Source organism: Thrips palmi, unplaced genomic scaffold (genome assembly GCF_012932325.1).
Source record: "Thrips palmi isolate BJ-2018 unplaced genomic scaffold, TpBJ-2018v1 HiC_scaffold_12, whole genome shotgun sequence".
NCBI lineage: Eukaryota > Metazoa > Arthropoda > Insecta > Thysanoptera > Thripidae > Thrips > Thrips palmi.
In genome coordinates, this window is record NW_023144623.1 from 10,369,937 (window position 1) to 10,389,774 (window position 19,838).

The 19,838-nt window shown below is 49.0% G+C and overlaps 2 protein-coding genes across 2 annotated transcripts; one reads left to right on the plus strand and one right to left on the minus strand.

Annotated features, from left to right (window-relative positions):
* The first annotated feature begins 1,738 nt into the window (after positions 1 to 1,738).
* LOC117639989 lies at positions 1,739 to 9,459 on the plus strand. The gene is made up of 9 exons (XM_034376124.1): positions 1,739 to 1,783; positions 4,384 to 4,513; positions 4,595 to 4,747; positions 5,250 to 5,385; positions 5,626 to 5,753; positions 5,990 to 6,115; positions 8,574 to 8,738; positions 8,826 to 9,050; positions 9,140 to 9,459. The coding sequence occupies exons 1-9, from the start codon at positions 1,766 to 1,768 to the stop codon at positions 9,259 to 9,261; spliced, it is 1,203 nt and encodes a 400-aa protein (XP_034232015.1). The 5' UTR covers positions 1,739 to 1,765; the 3' UTR covers positions 9,262 to 9,459.
* A 1,355-nt stretch (positions 9,460 to 10,814) lies between these two features.
* Positions 10,815 to 19,836, minus strand: LOC117639988. The gene is given in 28 exon segments (XM_034376123.1): positions 10,815 to 11,154; positions 11,241 to 11,404; positions 11,777 to 11,898; positions 11,978 to 12,198; positions 12,283 to 12,564; positions 12,641 to 12,763; positions 12,859 to 13,098; positions 13,194 to 13,350; positions 13,426 to 13,518; positions 13,607 to 13,761; positions 13,854 to 13,964; positions 14,042 to 14,191; positions 14,284 to 14,391; positions 14,500 to 14,948; positions 15,044 to 15,165; positions 15,252 to 15,361; positions 15,454 to 15,529; positions 15,632 to 15,792; positions 16,829 to 16,907; positions 16,997 to 17,151; positions 17,252 to 17,369; positions 17,442 to 17,580; positions 17,583 to 17,689; positions 17,783 to 17,964; positions 18,052 to 18,201; positions 18,292 to 18,326; positions 19,555 to 19,707; positions 19,787 to 19,836. Coding segments are annotated over 27 exon segments (3,918 nt in total). The 5' UTR covers positions 19,574 to 19,707; positions 19,787 to 19,836; the 3' UTR covers positions 10,815 to 11,064.
* Between the last annotated feature and the right edge of the window lie 2 nt (positions 19,837 to 19,838).

Here is a 19,838-nt window from a genome sequence, read left to right on the forward strand (position 1 = left end):
GCTTGCCTGGAAAGCTGTAGAAAAGCGTTTGCTGAAATTTAAAATTTAAAAATTTGAAATGCAGCTGAGTGCATCCCGGCGCAGTGGCCTGCTTTAGTCTCGGTCCCGTGGTCTCATCACACGCACAAGCTGTTTGTTGTCTTGCACACGCATGTTTAAATATTTCCATCTGATTTATCGCAACGCACACACACACAGCGCGCGCCTCTGCCGCTTCTGCCACTATCCTGACGAGTAGTATTTTTCATTTATGAATGGCACCGAGAAGAGTGGCGGTGAGGCGCACAGATTCAGATGTGACGTGAGATAGAGGGGCATAATCGAGGTTTCACGCTTTACTTCGCGCGCGCGCACACACACACACACTGGCAGGCACTGCTACACTGTTGGCATCTGCTTGCGTCAAATGGGGTCGACTTTGATGCAAAAGCCACGCGGATCGACATCTTTCTTCGCGGTTCTCAGTTTCGGCATTTTTGTGCTTTAACCTGGACTCAGCCTAACCTAACCTTTCCCGCCATTGGCAGACTTGCCGGTCGAGTGCGGCCCAGAGTCTAACCCGGACTTGACGGCGATACGCAAAACGCGCGGGGCATCAGACATCAAGGCTCGGCCGCGCGTTGTAAACAAAGCTGTTTGAAAGGCCTACCGGCCACGTCGAGTCGAGCCATGTACCGGAAACTTTTCCCCGGCGGGGAACAAAATGTTGCAATTCCTACTCGCCGGCAAGCCCCGGCCGGCCGCGGCCAGCGCCCATTTTTGCATGATTTCGATGCAAACGCAACGTGAGAAGTCCGCAGTGCAGTGCAGGCCCGACAGACTTTGCCAAAGGGGCAGCAGCACGGACACCGCCGGAGCCAGGGCTATGCGCGCACACACACACACTCCTCTCTCTCACACACACAGACTCCACTCCGACACTTTTATTTTGTCGCTCTTTTATTTTGAGCCTCAGATACATTCGAGCTGTAAAGCCGAGAGGACAAGTTAATCTCCAGTCGATCCGGTGGCGTACGCATACCACCAATGTTGCAGGTTGCAGGTTTTTTTTTGCGCGTTCAAGCTTGAGAAACAAATACCTTGTTTCTTAAGAAACAATGGTTGCAACAGTCAATTGATTTCTATATTTATTTTTTTGAAGTTGTGGGGGCCGGTGGGGGCCCCCACACAGTAGAATTTGCCCATGAGTGTCCGTCAGAGGGCAGGGGGCAAAACATTGTCTGAGGCACACGTGAAATATGGACGTCCCCGCCGACGGGTGTAACTGTAACGTGTATAAAGGTGTCACACGCCTCCATTCACTAAAACTCCCTTCCTGTTCATCTTTTAGGACCGTCGTGCCACATTCTTCCAGTCTGCTATCTCTATCAGCACCCAAACCCCACGGGGGCCCTGCCCGGAGTCTGCTTCCGAACAGTGTGCCGTCTCCCTCGCACTCACGGGGCGTCCCGCTGCCGCGGTGCGAGGGAGATGCCCGCGTGGCGACGCAGCCTGTGCCCCGACGAGTGGCTCCATTAATGTGACGCGTATTTCACCCCTTTGGCCGACCCGCCTGGGCCCGCCCCTGGACCCGACACGTCTCCACGGGCGAACGGACGGACAGGCGGACAGACAGACGGACGCGGCGCGCCGGACCGTCGGCCAGGCAACCCGCACACGGCACAGCCAGCCGGCCCAGCCGGGACGGCAGACGGCAGACGGCCGGCAGTGCCTGGGCAGCGCCTGGGCAGCGCGGCGGACGAGAGACCAGAGAGGACGAGACGCGATGCATGTCCCCGTCGAGGTGAAGCAGAGATCTGGAGGCAGATTGTTGAGGATGCTGCCCCGATGGTCCTGAATGGGGACTCGTAAACTTATCGGGAGGGAGGCAGGGAGTGTGTGCAGGTTGGGAAAGGCAGGCGCGAGCGGCGCGAGGAGAGGGGTACTCACGGCCTGGACGCGACGCGGGTTCGAGTACCGCCGGCGGCAGCGCGCGCGCGCTTTCGTGTCGCGGCTGCAGGCCGCCCTCTGTCTCTCTCGCAGCCGAACGGGGCGCCCCGCGAGTGCGAGAGAGACAGAGCGACGCTGTTGGTGACCGGCCTGCGCGTCATGTAAGTTCGGGGAAAGGGGCGCCTGGCTACTATCGGCAGCCAGCGGTAGACGGAGACGACGAGCCGACGGCTGAATGGAACAGCGAAAACGAAAACGGGAAGGCGACACAACAACGTCCGTCTTGTCGTCCTGGGCGCGCAGTGCGGCGCAGTGCGCTGTGCTGGCGGTGCCCGCGGTGTGAGGTCACGGAAGGCCAAGCGCGTGCCAGCGGGGCGGCTCGCCGACTCCGAACAGCACTTGCCTCTCTCGCACCCACACGAGGCGGCCCGCGAGTGCGAGAGAGACAGGGCGACGAAAGTCCGGAACGAGCCGGCAGCGTTACGTCGCGCGTGACACGCCGTGACACACCGAGCCGTGCGCGTGCTTGTCACGGCAGGTGGCGCCGCCTCCTCTCTCTCGCACCGGAACGGGGCGCCCCGTGAGTGCGAGGGAGACGGAGACAGACAACGGCCGCGCTGCTCCGCGCTGCTCCGCGCTGTGAAATGATAAAAGGCCCCGGGCGGGCGTCGCCTCCCGCAGTCACCATCCCGCCCATCCCGCGCTCCGGACCCGCACCCGCACCAGCCGCCGTCAGCACAGGTGCCTCCAGCGCGCCACCAGTGCCCCCCGGCCCGGGTTCGCGCCCCGCCGCCGCCAAGACCCGCCAAGGCGTGCTCGCTTATCGTTTTGCTGCGGCTTATAAGTAACCCAGTGGGGGACCGCGCCGACCACCGCGCAGAGCCATTATGCGTAATTAGGAACGCGTCGGCGGATGGCCGATTTAAAATCCGGACGAGTCCAGTGATGAGACTTCGCGGCTCGCGCGCGTTGGAGCAGCGGGGCGCCCGGTTGATTTAGCGAGCCAGCAGCAGGCCGTCGTCGTCATGTCGCTCTGTCCCTCTCGCACTCACGGGGCGGGCCGTCGGCGCCGTCGGGGTGCGAGGGAGACAGAGCGACGACACTGCTTGGAAGCAGCGTGCAGTGGCGTCTAGGCTAACAACCGAAACGTCGCCGCGCTTGTCCGTTCTCAGTTCTTCTACTCGTCCGAGGGCCTTGCCCCGTCCCGGAAAATCAAATCGTCTCTCGAAATAATTGCGACTAGTGTCTGTTCCGTCCCGTTCCCACCGGGAGGAGTGGCCGCCGTGGCCGCCGTGGCCGCGACGTGCGTGTTGGAGGAGGCCGCCGCCCCACCGACCCTGCCGGGCCGGGCGGCCCTGCGTGTTGTGTTGGTCCTCGTCATCAGCCTCCTGCTTCCAGGACCGCACCATGACGCTGACGAGGATCGTGGCCTTCCTGGGCGTCGCGCTGCTGCTGGCGCTGCTCAGCTCCTTCGCCGCCGCCGAGGAGTCGACGACGCCGCAGACGCCGCAGCCGCACCACCCCCATCACGACAGGCAGGGCGGCCAGGGCGGCCAGGGCGCCCGGCAGAGGCGGCCTCTGCACGGCATGCGGCGCAGGCTGAAACCGGTAGGCAAGCACCGGGCGTGATTACACACCAACCACCACCACACTCTTTCTCTCTCTCGCACCCCTGCGGACGACCCACGAGTGCGAGAGAGACGGCGCGACGAGAGCCTGTATAATCAGCAAGCCAGCCGGCAGCGGAATTCCGCGCGTGATTTTGTCGTTGTGATTAATGCTGCGGTGACAGCAGCAAAAGTAGAGCAGCGGATCCCGCCCGGCGCCCGGCGCCAGCGGCACGGAATTCCCTCCCCCCCCCTTTTCTCTGTCGCACCTGTCCAGTGTAACAACAAAGGGAACAGGTCGCTTGCTCATTCGCACTGTCCACGCGACCTCCCCAATTTTTCGTCCTTTTCCTGCCGTTTATCAACTTTGCTTTTAGTGGGTCAGCACCCACACTGTGCGCGGCCACGGCCGCGAGCGTTTTCAACGCGGAAAGTCCAGAAAAAGAAAAATAGAACGCCGCGCGCGCAAAAAAAGCAAACAAAAAAAGAGCCTATAGTTTGTCCGTCCAGCCGGTAACTGCACTGTGCACGACTCGACTCGCGAGACGTACTGGCACACTGGCACTCAGGCACTCAGGGATTCCGCTTTAATTTTGCCCACAACCGGAGCAGTCGGCTCGCCAGGCTCGCCTAGCTAGACAGACTCGCCGACCGCCTGAGGAACGCGACCCCCCCCCCTCCAGACCAATCTCGCGAATCGCTCGCGGATCGCCGTCCCGTCCATCAAACGGCAATCGCGCGGAGATTCCCCGCGCGGCGGTTTGTTTACAGTGTGCGTCGCGACGCGTTTTTATTGAATTGAAGCTCTCTGGAGGGGTGTGCAAGTGAGACGGTTGCCCGGTTGCAGACGGCCAAGACGGCGGCCGGCGGCTACCACCACCACGGCGGCTTCGTGACGGCCACCGTCAACCCCCAGCAGCTGCAGCAGCTGCAGCAGCCGCCGTACGAGACCACGCCCAACAACAGGGACGCCAGGTGTAAGCGAGCAGCACGCCTCCAGCAGCGTCACGCGTTGGCTTGACGCCGTTTTCCAAAATGGCTTGTCTGTCTGTCCGCAGTCCTGTCCCTGTTCACCGTGGTGCAGTTCGACAACCAGCCCTGCGCCGCCGTGTCCGGAGACAACGGCACCTGCCTCGCAGTGGCGGAGTGCGGCGCCAGGGGCGGCATGCCGTCCGGGCCGTGCGCCAACAGCTTCGGCGTCTGCTGCGTGTGTGAGTGCGACGAGTGCGACACTCTGCAGAGTCGCTCTGTCTCTCTCGCACTCACGGGCCGCCCCGCAAGGCCCGCAAGGCCCGCTAGGGTGCGAGAGAGACAGAGCGACGTGGCGACGGCGCGGCGTCATCCCCGACGTAAGGCCCGCGTCACGCGCCAGGGCGCCGTCCACCCTCCGTGACGCACTACAATGCGACGCCCCGGGCCGCGCCGCGACGCCGCGACGCCGTGCTGTCGGTCCGTCCTCTGGTCGCGTTGCGTAAGGGGGGCGTGGGCCGTGGGTGGAAAGTGCACACTGTGCTCGCCGAGTCGGCCAAAGCGCCCATCCTGGACCCGCCGTCTAAGCAGGCCCGAATGTAGTTGAAGACAGGCGGCGACGATGCTGGAACCAACAAACCCGCCGTTTGCACCAACTAAAATTCTTGATAAAGGCCCTAAATTTTCTTTTGTGGAAAATCCCTTTTTGTTTTTGTTGTTTTTCAAAGGGCTTTTGTGTTGCAGTCATGGCGACCTGCGGCCAGAGCACCAGGGAGAACTGCACGTACTTCACGAACGCGGGCTACCCCAGCGCCTCGGACGGCACCGGCTCCTGCCAGCTCACCATCCACAAGGCCCGGCCCGACATTTGTCAGTTCAGGTGCGCCGACACTGCTAATTAATGCACCGCCCGCGAGCCCCCGCGAGCCACCGCCAGCCCGCAATCGGAATCTGGTCGAGATAGTGTAGCGGCACGGCGGCCACGAAAGCCTGAAGCCTGCTCCCGAAAGGAAAAAGAAAAGGGTCCTGTCCCGGCGGCAGGCGCCTCTGTTCCTGCGCGCAAAAAAAGCGCGTGCGTTTAATCAAAGGTGTTGCTGATGTTTTTGTTTGTTGTTTTCAGACTGGACTTTGACCAGTTCAACATCCAGGGCCCGGAGCCGATGAACCACGTGTGCAGCAACGACCAGTTCATCGTGTCGGGCGGCAGCCCCGTGCCGGCCATCTGCGGCGTCAACACCGGCAACCACAGTACGTCCTTGCCCTCCAGGTTTCGGACGCCACTACGCTCCCCTCGCTGGAAGCCCTTCGGCCCTGTGCCCTGTGACTCACCGTCCGAGGAACGGGCGGCCGACGGGAGTCGAACTGCTTCCCTGGAAAAGGGCTCCGTGCCGCGGCGCCTCCGAGTGGCGGTGCCGCGTGGGGGCCTCACGCGAGGCTTGCCCCGCTTGCTCCACCTCACCTTCTTCCTGGCTTCCTGCTTACAGTGTACGTGGACGCCGGCATGGGCGTGACGAACCCCGTCACTCTGACGTTCGTCACCAGCGGCCCTTCGTTCGCCAGGAACTGGAAAGTGAAGATCTGCCAGATCCCCTGCAGCTCGACGTACCGCGGTGAGTGCAGAGTGCCGAGGCCGGCTTGTCGGCTTGTCGGCTTGTCGCCGGGATGGCCGGGCCATCCTACTTTCCCTGCACCTGTAGCGCACGCGCGTGGCCGCGGGGAGCACGTGGCCGTCAACCGGTAAACGAGGGGCACGACGGGCGCCGTGTCGGAACAGAACGGGACAGCGCGATACGACGCGCGGGGCGGTAATGCACTCGAAAAGGACAAAGACAAAGACAAGAGTCGGCCGGCGTCCTTGTCCTCCTCGACGACGTGGAGCCCCAGGGCCCGAACGGCGGGCCGTGGCGGTCGAAGCCGCGAGCGGGCAGCGAGCACCGCGTCGACGCGGGTCGCGTTTCAGTGCCGCGTGACAATCTGGCCGTGCATCCCGAGCGGAATGCCGTATGAACCATGCAGGCCATGGAGGCCATGCAGCAGGCCGTGCAGGCCGCGCCGGCGGCGACGTGGCCAGCGGACGAGAAACGTGATCTAGTTAGCCCTCTTAATTGGATACCTCGCATTGCTGGACAATATTTCAAACCGCGAAAGGGCCACGCGGCCACGCGGCTGTGCGCGCGAGGGCAGGGAAGAGCAACCCTTTCGGAAGGTATGGACCCTTAATTGGGACCCGCCTATCAAAATTCCGGCATTTCCGTCGAAGGGTGAAGGGAGGAGGCCAGCGCGTTTTCGGACCCATTTATCTCTTTGGGAGATTTAGAGTCAAGGCGTGGCCGGCGTGGAGCGGCAGCGCGGCAGCGCCACGACCAAATCTCCGATCTCGTAGTCAAACACCGCGTAGGAAGGAACACGGCCTAGCGCCCCGCCCCGCCCGGTAGCATCCGACAGGTGACACTGGCTGGAGGGCGCCACGCCGGTCCAAATAGGCCGGCGTACTTCACTACGCCCCGCCCCGCCCCGCCCCGCCCCGAATTCATCGGCCGAACAAATATTCCCCCGGCATCTGCCTCGATTTTTATCGCGTGGCTCTCCAGGACTCTCCAGACTCCTCCTGCTTAATGCCCTCCTTATACTCCTTATCCAGCGGCGGATTCCCGACTCCCGACGCCTCCGAGCACCCCGTCCTAAGGCCTCGTCCTCCCCAGCACTGCCCGGCACTGCCCGGCACCCAGTCTGACTCCGAACAGTGCTTTCTTCGCCGTCTCTCGCTCGCACCCCCGCGCGACGCCCCTTGAGCGCGAGAGAGACGGAGCTCAGTTCGGGACCAGCCTCCTGGAGCCCCCGGCCACGTGGTATCGATGTATCCGCGGGAAGATGATGAGAAATCGGCGCGGTCCGACGCGGTCGGAAAATGGCCTCAAATTGCGGCAAAGTGCGGCCAGCGATAAGCGTGTGTGAGTGAGTGAGCCGACTGCTGTTTGCTCGCCACCGACTGCCGGGCGAGAGAGGCGAGGCGAGGCGAGGCGGCGAGTGCGGCGATTTGTATGTGGCGCACTATCTCGCTTCGGGAGCCGCCGCTACCGCCGCCTGCCGCCAGCGCCACCTGCCGGCCTGCCGGTCTGCCGGGGAACGGGGAAGGGAAGTCCGAGCCGCTCCCCGCCTCGCCATTCATTCGCCGACTGATTCCGAGTGTCCTTGCCTTTTCGTTGGCCTGTCTCTCTCGCACTCATGCGGCGTCCCGTGCAAGGTGCGAGAGAGACAGAGCGACGAAAACGACTCTCGGAATCAGTCCGCTGGGGCTCCGTGGTCATTCATCCGCCAGGTCCGCCAGCTGGCTGCTTCCGAGCAGTCCCTCTCTGTCCCTCTCGCTCTCCTCCGCGCGTCGCGGATCGGTGCGAGAGAGGCAGACTCTTGACGCGCCGCGAGGACCGCGAGGGACCGGACTGCGTCCCGAAAGGCCGAAAGGGTTACGAGCGTCGCGTTTATGTTCGGAGTTTAATTTCCGCCCTCTTGCCGTGCGACTCCTTGTGTCCGAGACGTGTGCCGCCGCCGCTTGCCGCTCCGGCACTTTCGCGCCTCCCTCCGCCTTCGGCTGCCTTCCTTCGGCCTTCCGCCGTTTCGCGAACCAGAACCGCCATTTACGAATCCAGCGAGTGCCGACTCGCTTCTGCCGACTCGCCGCCGCCGCAGGTCCAGTCCGCGGCCGGCCGGACGGACAGTGGACAGCGGTTCCAGTTTTCGGCTCGACTTTTTATGATTAGCTCCTGTTTCGCTGTCGGGCCGCCTCCTTGCCTCGGCCGCGACGACTCGCGTAATCGGAGGGAATTAATGGCGCCGTCGTCGCCGGGGAGGGGAAGGGCCGCCGCAGGGCTGCCGGCTGTCGGGAGCTGCGTGCTGCTACAAATCGCGCCTCACGTATGAAGTGTTGGCCCCATCCAACAGGAGCGGCGGCGCGGCGGCAGGGCCGGTCCACGCCAACTTGTCCCTGTTCCTCTCTGACGGCCGCCCCGTCCGGCCCCGGCGCGACTGTGAACCGTGCTCTTGACCATGCTGTTGTTGTTGCTGCTGCAGCCGAGGAGGGCTGCCTGCAGTACTTCACGGGGGTGTCCGGCACCATCAAGTCCTTCAACTACGACCCCAACGCCGGCCTGCAGCTCTCCAACCAGGACTACTCCATCTGCGTCCGGATGGAGAGGAACTTCTGCGGGATCCAGTACACCCAGTGCACCGACACAAGTAAAACAACATTTTTCTCATTTTATTTTTGAAAAAGGCACGACAAAGTGCTTTTGGTGTGTGACGCGATGCTCTGTCTCTCTGCAGTCAACAACCGGACGCACTCCTTCACCCTGTCGGGCAACACGCAGGGCCAGACGCCGCTGAGCTCCATGACGGGCAGCGCGCAGTGCAACGCGGACTGGCTGGTCATTCCCTGCGTCAACAACGTGGGCCGCGTGTCCATGGGGCCGGCCACCTCCACCTGCGTGGACCGCCTCTGCGGCGGCACGCTCAGCGCCGAGATCGGCACCACGCCGTCCACCGTCTTCAGTCAGTCCACCGCCTTCCCTTTCACATTTTACAGTGTGTGTCTTGTTTTGTTGATTGAAACGCCCCCTTCCGTTTCCGTTCCGTTGCAGGCACGGTCAAGCCCTTCCGGCTGGCCTACCACACCAACAACGTGGAGGCGCCCAACGACGCGGGCAACCGGGGCTTTTGCCTCAACTACGTGCAGCAGCCCTGCACCAACAACCTCAACTAGAGCCGCGCGGGTCCACTGTGCGTCCCGCCATCCCGACTGAGAGGGCCTGTTACCTCAATTGTGTTCATGAGCGCTTAGGCAGGGGGTGTCTAAGATGTGATAAAGAGTGTCGACGAAAATGTTGCGCTCCTGCATTTGTTAAGCTGTGTTCATGTTATGTTTGGTCCTTTGAATCAGTAAAGTAATTGTTTTTGTTTACTTCTTGTGGAAAACTTCTTTCATGCAATGTTTTCTCCTGCAGGAACAGCGAGATTAGGGGAATGTTTATGGGAAGATACTAAAAAACCAAAGCTTTTTCATTAGGAAATATATTTTTCATTAAAGAATAAATATGATAAAATAAGAAGGTATTTATCATGAAATATAAAGGATATAATAAAGCAGTAATTATATGAGCAATCATGTTACAGTAAGGCACAAGTGGCTCTACTAAGGCACATCAGTAGAGTCATATTATATGAAAGCCAATATAGAGTAGCAATACGTAATTTGAATGTTATTCAGAAATAAGGAGTATGATTGACATTTGTTCTAAAATGGAAGGTAAATGTGGAGAAGACAATTAGGAGAGAATGATATGAAATCTTTAACATATTATCCAACTCATCAACACTGAACTAAGCAATAACACAGAGAAGCAAAGTGTATGATCTATAAGTCATCACATTACAGCTAATAATGAATGTGGCTTAGGTAGGCTTATGCAATCTCTGTGCATAGTTTAAGTGGAAACATAAATTAATTCATGTTAAAATCTAACATCTACAGAATATGCTACAGCTATTCAAATTCAAGTCACAGTCCCTCCAATTAAAGCATTACACTGATTTTCATAATAAACAATAAAAAAATTAATGGCTGGGGCAATAATAGACAAACAAAGAAAAGGCCACGATGTAATACCTATTCTTCAACAAACAAACAAACATGCATATTCAATCAGCTTCAGTCTTTTAAACAATTAAGAAAGTTTGAGCATCCAATAATCACTTTATTGAGTGATACCAGCCTACATTGCATCACTGTCATCTAGAACATTATTGGGTGACAAACTTTCAACAACACCATTGTCAACATTAAGCCATACATAATTCTGCACATCACGAAACTTAGATACTCTATGCAACAACCAACCCATAACAGAAGGAAACTGTAAGCTTGGCTAACAAGATGCCAATCAGCTACATTTTATAATTTTGTAGTTTTATTCAAGGTGGGAATGTACAGCATGAATTATTTTAACTATGATTTGTGTTAAATTGAAAAAGGAAAGGCACACAAATCAGTGTGAACTTAGAATTGTTATTTACTCAATGTCAGCACCAACAAGATACAAGTGAGAACTGATGAAATGTATCAATACTGAGAGGCTGTGACAAAAAGTCAAGAAGTTTGACAGCAAAATAAAAATCCTGTTATGACAAGACAAAATATTTGAAAATGAGAGGTTCCCTTCAATCAGGGACCAGCATAGAAAATTCTCTGAAGTGTCATACTATATGGAATACTCAAGGCAAGTTGCAATGGATTAAGTGCAGGAAGAGAGCAAAAAATAAAATCATGAACTGGCAATGATTTATTTACCATTAAAGAGAAAATCAAGCTACTTTTTTTAAAAAATGCAGTCACAAGATAAAACTGCATGGATAACATCCATACCATGTCACAGAAAATAAACAATAATATGGTTCTGGTATGGAGACACTTAGTAAAAAAGTTCACATTGGTTGGGGAGGCAAAACAAAAAAAATGTAATTTTTAAAAAAGAAAGAACAAAAATCTATACCTTAAGAGGGAAACAAATCAACCCAATGGGGGGAACTCATCAACCATAGTTGAATGTGTTCTGCAATTTGGACACACACTTTCCTGCTCAAGCCATTTCTTGATGCACTGAAAGCAAGGGTAAACAGTTAAAACACAATAACAAAAAATTCATTCAACTCAAACAGGACTATCATACAGAAAAAGAAACTCACGTCTTTATGAAATGCATGCTTGCATTCCAAAGTATAAACTTCCCTTGCCTGCATTGGAGCCATGCAAATACAACACTCATCTTGTTCCTGTCCTTCCCACTCAATAACAGGCGTTTTGGCTGTACCCCATGCTGCTTGTCCAAATTTCTCCCAGCTCATTGATGCTGCAAAGAGTAATTTTTTAAAAATGTGACAAGGAACAGGTAAGGTACAATTTAACCAAATATGCAGTCTGGATTGGTTCCTAAATCCAGGACTCTAGCTAGTGTGAGCTGGCTGGCATCAGGCTTATGGAAGGTGGGAGTTGTCCAAGGAGGCATTGAGCCAAATAAACGGACTGATTTCAACCGCTTCCAAATTGGACTTACAAAGGGCATAGCAGATGCCAGGGGGAGTTTGGTAGGGGATTAAGAACGGGTTGTGGGGAAGGAGGGCTTATGATGCGGCATGATCCAGCAGGGTTTACTAATCTTCCACTCCTTCTACTAAATAGCAATAAAATTCTTATTGTAACTAGTTTTGACAATTCAACTTACTCTGCTTTCGGAATGTGTTGAGAATTTCTTCAACTCTGGACACAATCTCAGAATGAGAAAGAGACGACAAGCTGTTATTGTTACGCTCTCGGGCAAGTTTTAAGGCTTGAGTGAGCTCCATGCTGCAAATTAAAGTTTTCAGGAATCAGAAGTCAAGTCTTTCTGGATCTCTGTATTATAGAAACTAAGAAATGCACTTACTCGGTTCTAGTAGGGAACATTTTTTGTAAATTTCTCATTAATTTTTCATAATTTGACTCATGTCCCCTGACTCCCTTCAGAACGGGTTTAGGTTTGGAGGGAACGATGGGCGTCATGGATGCAGTTGCAGTCTGAACTCGAGGTTTTGGAATAGCTCCTTGAGGGGGAGAAACAGGAGCAGGTGCACTGGAAGGCACTGGACTTGCTGTTGTCTTCACAGGCTAAAATTTAACATCATACAAAATCTCAGAAAACCAAAATACACAATTCAATAATTATGGAGAATGTAAGACCACACAACACACCTGGCTGATCACTGGTGTTGGGTTTCCAAGATGCTTCTGACTGGGGGGTCCCAAAGGTGGAATTTTAGAACCAGGAGCAGCAAGAGAACCAAGTGGAGTGGACAAACCGGGAGTGGAAGCATTCGAGGTGAAAGCCGATCCATTCACAGAAGAGAGGGAAAGGGAAGGACTAGGAGTAGTGCGCTGGGCAAGCATCGGATTTTGTGTGGAAGACTGATACATCAGGTTAGGCATTAAATTCAAAGAAGGTTGCTGCATAATTGGATTGGAAGATCCAAATCCCTGAAACAAACCAAAATTTAGTAAAATTTTGTCTGGACAAAGATTGTCTCATCTTGCAACAGTTGGATTTGCATACCTGATGGTATTGTGAGTTTCCTGTGTTGTTAACATCAAAAGAGATAGAGGGAGTATTCCATAGATGGTGTGTTTCATTATGACCCTGGCCAAATAGAGAAGAACTAGAACCTGATCCAAATCCCTGAAAACATGGCATTGATGTTTAAAACAAAAACAAAACAAATAAACATGCATACCATTTTAATTTAGTTTTTAATGTACACAAAATATTCATACCTCATTTTCTCTAGACTGCAGACCATTAAAAGTACGAGGAGGAAAAAATCGTGAACCACCCAGGAAATGGTTCTGAGGAACAGAGAAATCTTCTTGCTTTGGCTTAATAACAGTACGTAATTGATCAAACACTCCTTCAGGAGGGTAGGGCATGTTCATCAAATCGGGGACATCTACAACTGCAGGTAACTGGACCTCCAAACCACTTTTCATCCTATCCATCTGTTTGTTAAAAATGTCCTAAAAAACGCAAATTAACAAAAAAAAAAAAAAAAAAAAAAATTAGCCAAACACACAATCTAGAAATATTCATTTTTATAGTAAAGAACACATACATTGACTTCAGCGTTTTTTTGAGTCACAGCAATCATGCTGTCTTCATACTTTTCAATCATTGTACTTAAATCAGATTTGGTTGGGTGTACTGAGTCAGATACCATATCTCTCAGCTGTGAGAGTACATTTATCCTGTCATTACAGGTTTGATTATATCTGTAAATTAGAAAAGATCACAGTTAAATTGACTATTCATTCATTTTTACTTGCTTTGAACGAAATTGTTCTTACTTGTTAATTTTGAAATCGCAGAAATCTTTCCATAACTGGATGTAATGCTTAGATTGTTTGATGGATTCAGCAAGTTTGTGTTTCATGCCCTCCCTAAAAACAAGATAAGAAAAAATGAGAAATAAGATCAAGGTGTAGTAGTTCAAATACAATAATTATTATATTCTATGTGGACACTCACTGCAACCTCTGCTCAAAATTGTTCATTTCTTTCGCATGGTTTCTTTGAATCTTCTGCAGGGATAAGGTTAATTTGGCAACCTCATTCTCCTTTGCCTCATTTTTACGCTCAAGTTCTACAATAGTCTGCTCCAGAGCACAATGCTTGTCTCGAATCTACAAGAGAAAAAAGCAACAAGTACATTAACCAATTTGATTTAGGATTAATTTTTAGTTAAGAAAGTTAGTAAAACAAATTTCAATCTCACCTCCTTCAGCTCTAAAGACTTTTCAAGGAGTTTCTCATCATGCTTCTCTTGTGTCTGCTTCAAAGTTGACTCATAAAGTGACTCCATGGTAGCACGATTAGTTTCCATTTGCTAGAAAATTCAATAATATGCAAGTTATAAAATTAACAGTTAACTTAAGTTTTTGAAAGATCAAGAATTTCACTTACAAACTGAAGGGACTCAATTCTTTGATGCAGTTCCCCCTTCTCATATCTGAGCTCAGAAACTTCTTTGAGAAGTGAGTCTTTTGACTTTGCTAAATTTTCTTTCTCCACATCTACTATATGATCAGTCTGTGATTGCTTATCTAATACATCCTAAATTGTAACAAAAATTTATCGCAGTGAGAATAGAGAGAAGTCCAGAAGGTTGACATTTATAAAAATAAAATATGTTCACCAATACATACTGGTTTCGATTGGGCTCCACTCCATTCAGGAGGCACATCTTTTACTACACCATCTATCACAAGGCTGGAGTCAATTTCCTCATCCTCATCACTCATGTACACATCAGCCTGAAAATTAAAGGCAAGACTTAATAAGGTCGACATTTAACAACCATCTTTTTTTTTTTAAGGTAACAATTAAAAACATGAAAAGTAAAATAATGGAAAAACAAATACCATGGATGAGGCATTGCAGCCTGAAGTAGATGTAGGCATTCCATTGACTTCTGGAGCTACTATAGATTTGTTAGAATTAAAAGTTGCAGAGCTCGTGCATATAGGATTATCATTGGTATCATTACTAAGTGCTACATGATCAGATCTCTCACAATCATCAGAGTGATCTGAACCAGAATCATCTGCAGATGCTGATGACTGAAGATTATGATGGGTATGAGCATTATTATTATTATTCATTTTGATTTTCCAAGCGTCATTAAAAGTATCAGCACTATTAAGTTCGTCTATATTATTTGTATTTGAATCTTGAGAAAACAATAGGAAAGAAACACTTTCCGCTATTTCAACTTGAGCTTTTGAAAACATATCAGGAAGCAGATCGGATGTTCCAATGAACTCATCTATGGCAGCAAATTTCTCAGACTTCAGAAGAAATTCAGAAACGCCTGTGAGGAGAAGACAATATAAAACAAGATACATAAGTGAGATAAGCCAAGAATCAAATTTAAGGTCCACCAATTTTTATCAAACAAATGCATACTTGAATACTTGTTAGTAAACTTTTCCGGCAGTCCTATGTCTTCAGTAATGGTAGTTCTCCACTTTTCTTGAATGTCCTCCAGCCTATGAAGTCCATTTCTTTCAAACACAGAATAATAGTACCTGAAACAGAACAGCATCAAAAATCAGCTACAGATAAAAGATACTGAGTTGTGCTAAAAACATTAAGCTACAATACTCTGACTTACGAAAACACAAAATCAGCTTGATCTTTATCCGATTCATCTATCTCATTAGGTTCCACAAAATTCGAAGAATCAACGTAGGGATGACCAAAACACTGTAATTCTGGATTCATCTAGATATGAAAATAAATAACGATTGATGACATAATGCATGTAAAAGAATTCACAAAATTTAAGAAAAATAAAGAAATTCATTTTAACTCACATTTTCAGAAGGCAGGTATCCAAAATCTAATTTACGACACTGGTGAAGTATATCGAGCAGATGAGCAAGTTTCGTGCTGCAGCAAACAGCACAGAACATAACATGCAATGAGTGGACAAAACCAACCAATTGTATGAAATTTCAATCCAATAAAATGATTTGTCCAATGGGAACTCACCTATCCTGTAATTCAGATCTGACATCATCTTGAGAGGAGTGTATTGAGCTGTGTTCAGATGAGTTCTCATCCTCCGTAGGTGAAACTTTTGCCTGCAACGTAGACGCCTCACTAATAAGTAACTGTTCCGACATAGATGCTTGGGATGTAGGATGTGTGTCCTGAGATTGGGGTGAGTTAGTCACAAAATTAGACATTTCTTTCTTCATATCATTTCTGCTATCTTCTCCACTCAAACTAAGAACCAGTTTCTTGAATTCTTCCACAACAGATTTTATATTGGCATTAGAACTTTCATCAGAATTGAGAGATGTGTCATGAGTACTAGGGCTTTTACCAGCTAATTTCCAAACCACCGATTTAAATTCATCCACAACGGATCCAATTGCTGCAATTGGTGACTCCTTGGGCAGCTCTCCTTTTGATTTAACTGAGCCATCAGAGCAGCAGGCAACCTCTTCTTCAGCTTTCTGGCAAACATCTCTCTTAAATTCAGAAGTGACTGATTTTAGAGGAGTTTTCTTGCATTGATTTGAAAAGCATTTTGGGTGTGGTGTTTGGATCTGACTTCCCACCATAGGAGGCCTGACAATTTTGCATGGTCCCCCTGAAGGGGTCACAGGCACAATCAAAGTTGTACCACTACTGAGAACCTGTGTATCAGACACGGTAACTTCCACACAAGTTGGAGGGCGTTGCTGCAAGGATGGTTGCTGATAACTATTGTTATTCACAGTTAAATAGGGAGCTTCAGCTCGAGGCCACTGGGACCACTGAGCAGGAGGGGGTGGGATATAATAAACTGGTCTGGGCCCAACAATCCCAACACCCTGCACATAGTTATATCCTGGTTGGTATATTGGACATGGAAAAGGACGAATCATTGGTTGGGGTAATGGCTGGTAAACATATACAGGTTGTGCTGGATTTGTTCTTGGCATTGAAATGTTGTGAGCTTCTGGTGTCCTGAGTCCAGTATTTCTCACACAAGACTGTCGACAAGGAATGGAACATAGGAATTTGCAAAAATAACATTCCCCACTGTGTTAAAATTTAGACCAACTTTGAGTAGGAGCAGAAAATATACGGCTATAGACTATTACGAAAGGCTCTGAAATGTTTTAGCAAATCTGACTTGACAAGTTTGTAACCAACGAGCAGCCCTATGTGTTTTAACACATATTCTGAATACTATACCTTAGTAAGAGATCCGTTGGATGAAACAGGTTTGCTATTGCCTTTAAATGGTGAGGAGGTATTTGATTTGACTTGATTTCTAAATGTAAAATAGTAGAAAAAAATTGTTAAAGGGAACAAGAGTGGTTTTGTTCAATAGTCAGAAATAAAACCAAAATTAATACCAACCTCGATTTCATATTGGGACACTTATCTTCATCCAGTAGCCATGTTGATAAAGGTTTATCAAATCCAAATTCTGAGCCAATTAAATTAACTTCAACAATAACAGAGTCGTTCTTAATTTTAGAGGAGCATGCTGAACATGATGTTCCAAGTAAATCCTGAAAGAAAGTAGATGTAGGAAAGTTAACAAGAGAAACATGTTTTTGCAAGAGTCATTGTTAAAATTTAGCATTTTCAGTATTATAACTGTCATTGTACCTTGGGATCATCCAAATTAAGGTCAATGCGCGTTAGATGTTTCCAGCATGAATCATGATAAGCATATTTACAATTTGAATTACATTGTATGTATAAAAATGGCTTAAAATCCGGGTCTCTGAATTGGATACAAAGATAAAGATAAGATTAAGTGCAACACACAAATTAAAAATGACGGAATACAACTCACGTTAAGTATATTTCTTGACTTGGAATTAAATGGGCACTATTCTCAATACATTTTTCAAAATGGCATAGAGCTGTTGGAATATGAGACTGTTTACAACCCTTCTGAAGTTTAATCAATTCCTTGTGTAAATTCTCTTTATAGTATCATCAATAGTTTGTTGTAGCCCAGGCCACATATGCTGTTTAATTTTAGAAGTTGTTTGAATAGCTTTCAGACCTTTATCAATAAAATCCAAAGCACTCTTAAACCTGGAGTAAATAAAACATAGCAAAAAGTGTTACACGACACAATACAATCAGGGTAAGCAGACAGGGAAGAGTTTGAAGGAAAGCAACACAAACCTGTTCAAAGCAAAGTAAGCCTTCCCTAAAGCCAGATAGAGTGATGGAAGTTTATTGGCATAACCAGAATCAATCAGCTCCAACAAAATAGTGACCGCCTCAGCAATATGGTTATAGTCATTGCACTTAATCAATGCAAGACACAATGCATATCTTAGAACTAATTGAGAAACAGGAATTTTCTGTAAGAGAAAAAATGCAATCGGTTTAAAATTTATTCAGCTTCTACAGCATGGGTTTGTTTTTAGAATTTGTAGTCGAAGACAAACCTGATTGGATTTGCAGCTTGTCTTTTCCAGGACAGCTTTAAAATTTTCCACAGCCTCAGAAGGTGAATTGTTGAGGAAGGCTCTGGACCCAGCAGCAAGGCCATCTTTTCCATTCTTGGAAACATCCGAGTCAGAACAGGAGGTATCCGTCTGAGGAATAATAAAACAGGACAGAGATAGTACAACCTCCAAAACATGTTGGGTTCAAGTTCAAAGACAGGAAATTGTGAGAGGACATACCATGGCTTCAATAATGCAGTAGATATGACGAATAACTGAAAACATAAAAACATAAGTTTTAATAGGGAAGACCATTATGACAGGTTTCTTACAGGCAAATACACTACTAATCATAGACACTCAATCAGAGCAAAATGACAAAATAATTTAGAAGGAAAAGTGCTTCTAAAAAGAAATCAGCTTCTCTACAGGAGAAATAAACCACAATAAAACCAATATTAATGACAAAATTAGGCTTGTGTGCATATCTGGTGCAGCGAGCACAGATGACATATTTTATAAAAATTAAGACCTAATCAATCCAAATTTGAAAAATTTCAGAATTTTATGTGATGCAGCAGTCATGACTAAACAGGAGAAGTGAAAAGTCAAGTCAACAGTGGTCATCAGCAGCTACCTTAACTAAACCTACAGGTGCCACAACAAGCACTGCTCTAGTCAAACTAATGCATGTGTTGTTTAAACTAGTGAGAAAGTGCTACAATAAAGGATCTAAGATAATGAACACACTAGATTATTAACTGAATATTGAGAACACTGTTATCATTCCAATTAACAAAAGTGTTGCATTGACAACTATTGACGCAAATCTACAACTTTTCCAGGACAATACAGTTGTCCAAAGGCAAGAGGAAGGAGGGGGGATTGTAGTGTATCTGTTTCCATTGGCTTCAAATACAGATGCCCTTCATTGAAAAATAAGATTGAAAAAGAAAATTGGCCAGAAAGGTGATTATAGCTTTGTCTACAATTTACAAGGTCATTTAAACACTACAAGGCAGGTTGTCAAATATACACAACACTTATCAAAATTGATCTAAACTGAGTATCCATGAGCCAAAATCACCAATATTAGATAAAATCTTAAAAATCAAGAAGGCCAAAAAATGAAAAAAAAATCCCCGTTGCTATTACAACCATTGCTCTGAGTCGCCGAAATGAACGCATGCAAAATGTCGTCTCGTCGGAACTGGAAGCCGAGTCCTAAACCATAACCTAGCACACTAACTTTAGCATTCGGGCCGCCTGGATCCTGCCCGACTAACAATCGTGTCGAATGAACTTAGAGATGGTAGCTATGGTCTACTAGACGGGGAAGCTATGTCACAATGGAGCGAGTACAGATAATCGAGGGAATATACCAGCAGCCTAAAATCAACGCCAAGCATACCTTGCACCGACAAAAATACCGATTTTGGAACCAATGTACGATACTGAACTAAGCAAAAAAGCGCGCATGCGTTGGCGGAGCGTAAGTTGTACCAAATAAGGCTGCAATCATCCTCTAATTTGAACGTCGGCAACCCCCAAAATTGGCTGCATTCCTCACGTCAAATTTCACGACACAATAAGGTTAATCTGAAGTTTCATTGCGAAAGGTTGCATGAAGGATTCCAGGGCAGGAGTGACAGCATTCTATAATAATGGGAATCCTTTAAAAGTTAGTGACACGAGACCAATTTAAATCGTGTAAGATTTTCCGAATTAACATTACCTCTGTTGATCACTTGAGAACCCGAACACCTACAGCCCAAACGGAGGAGAAA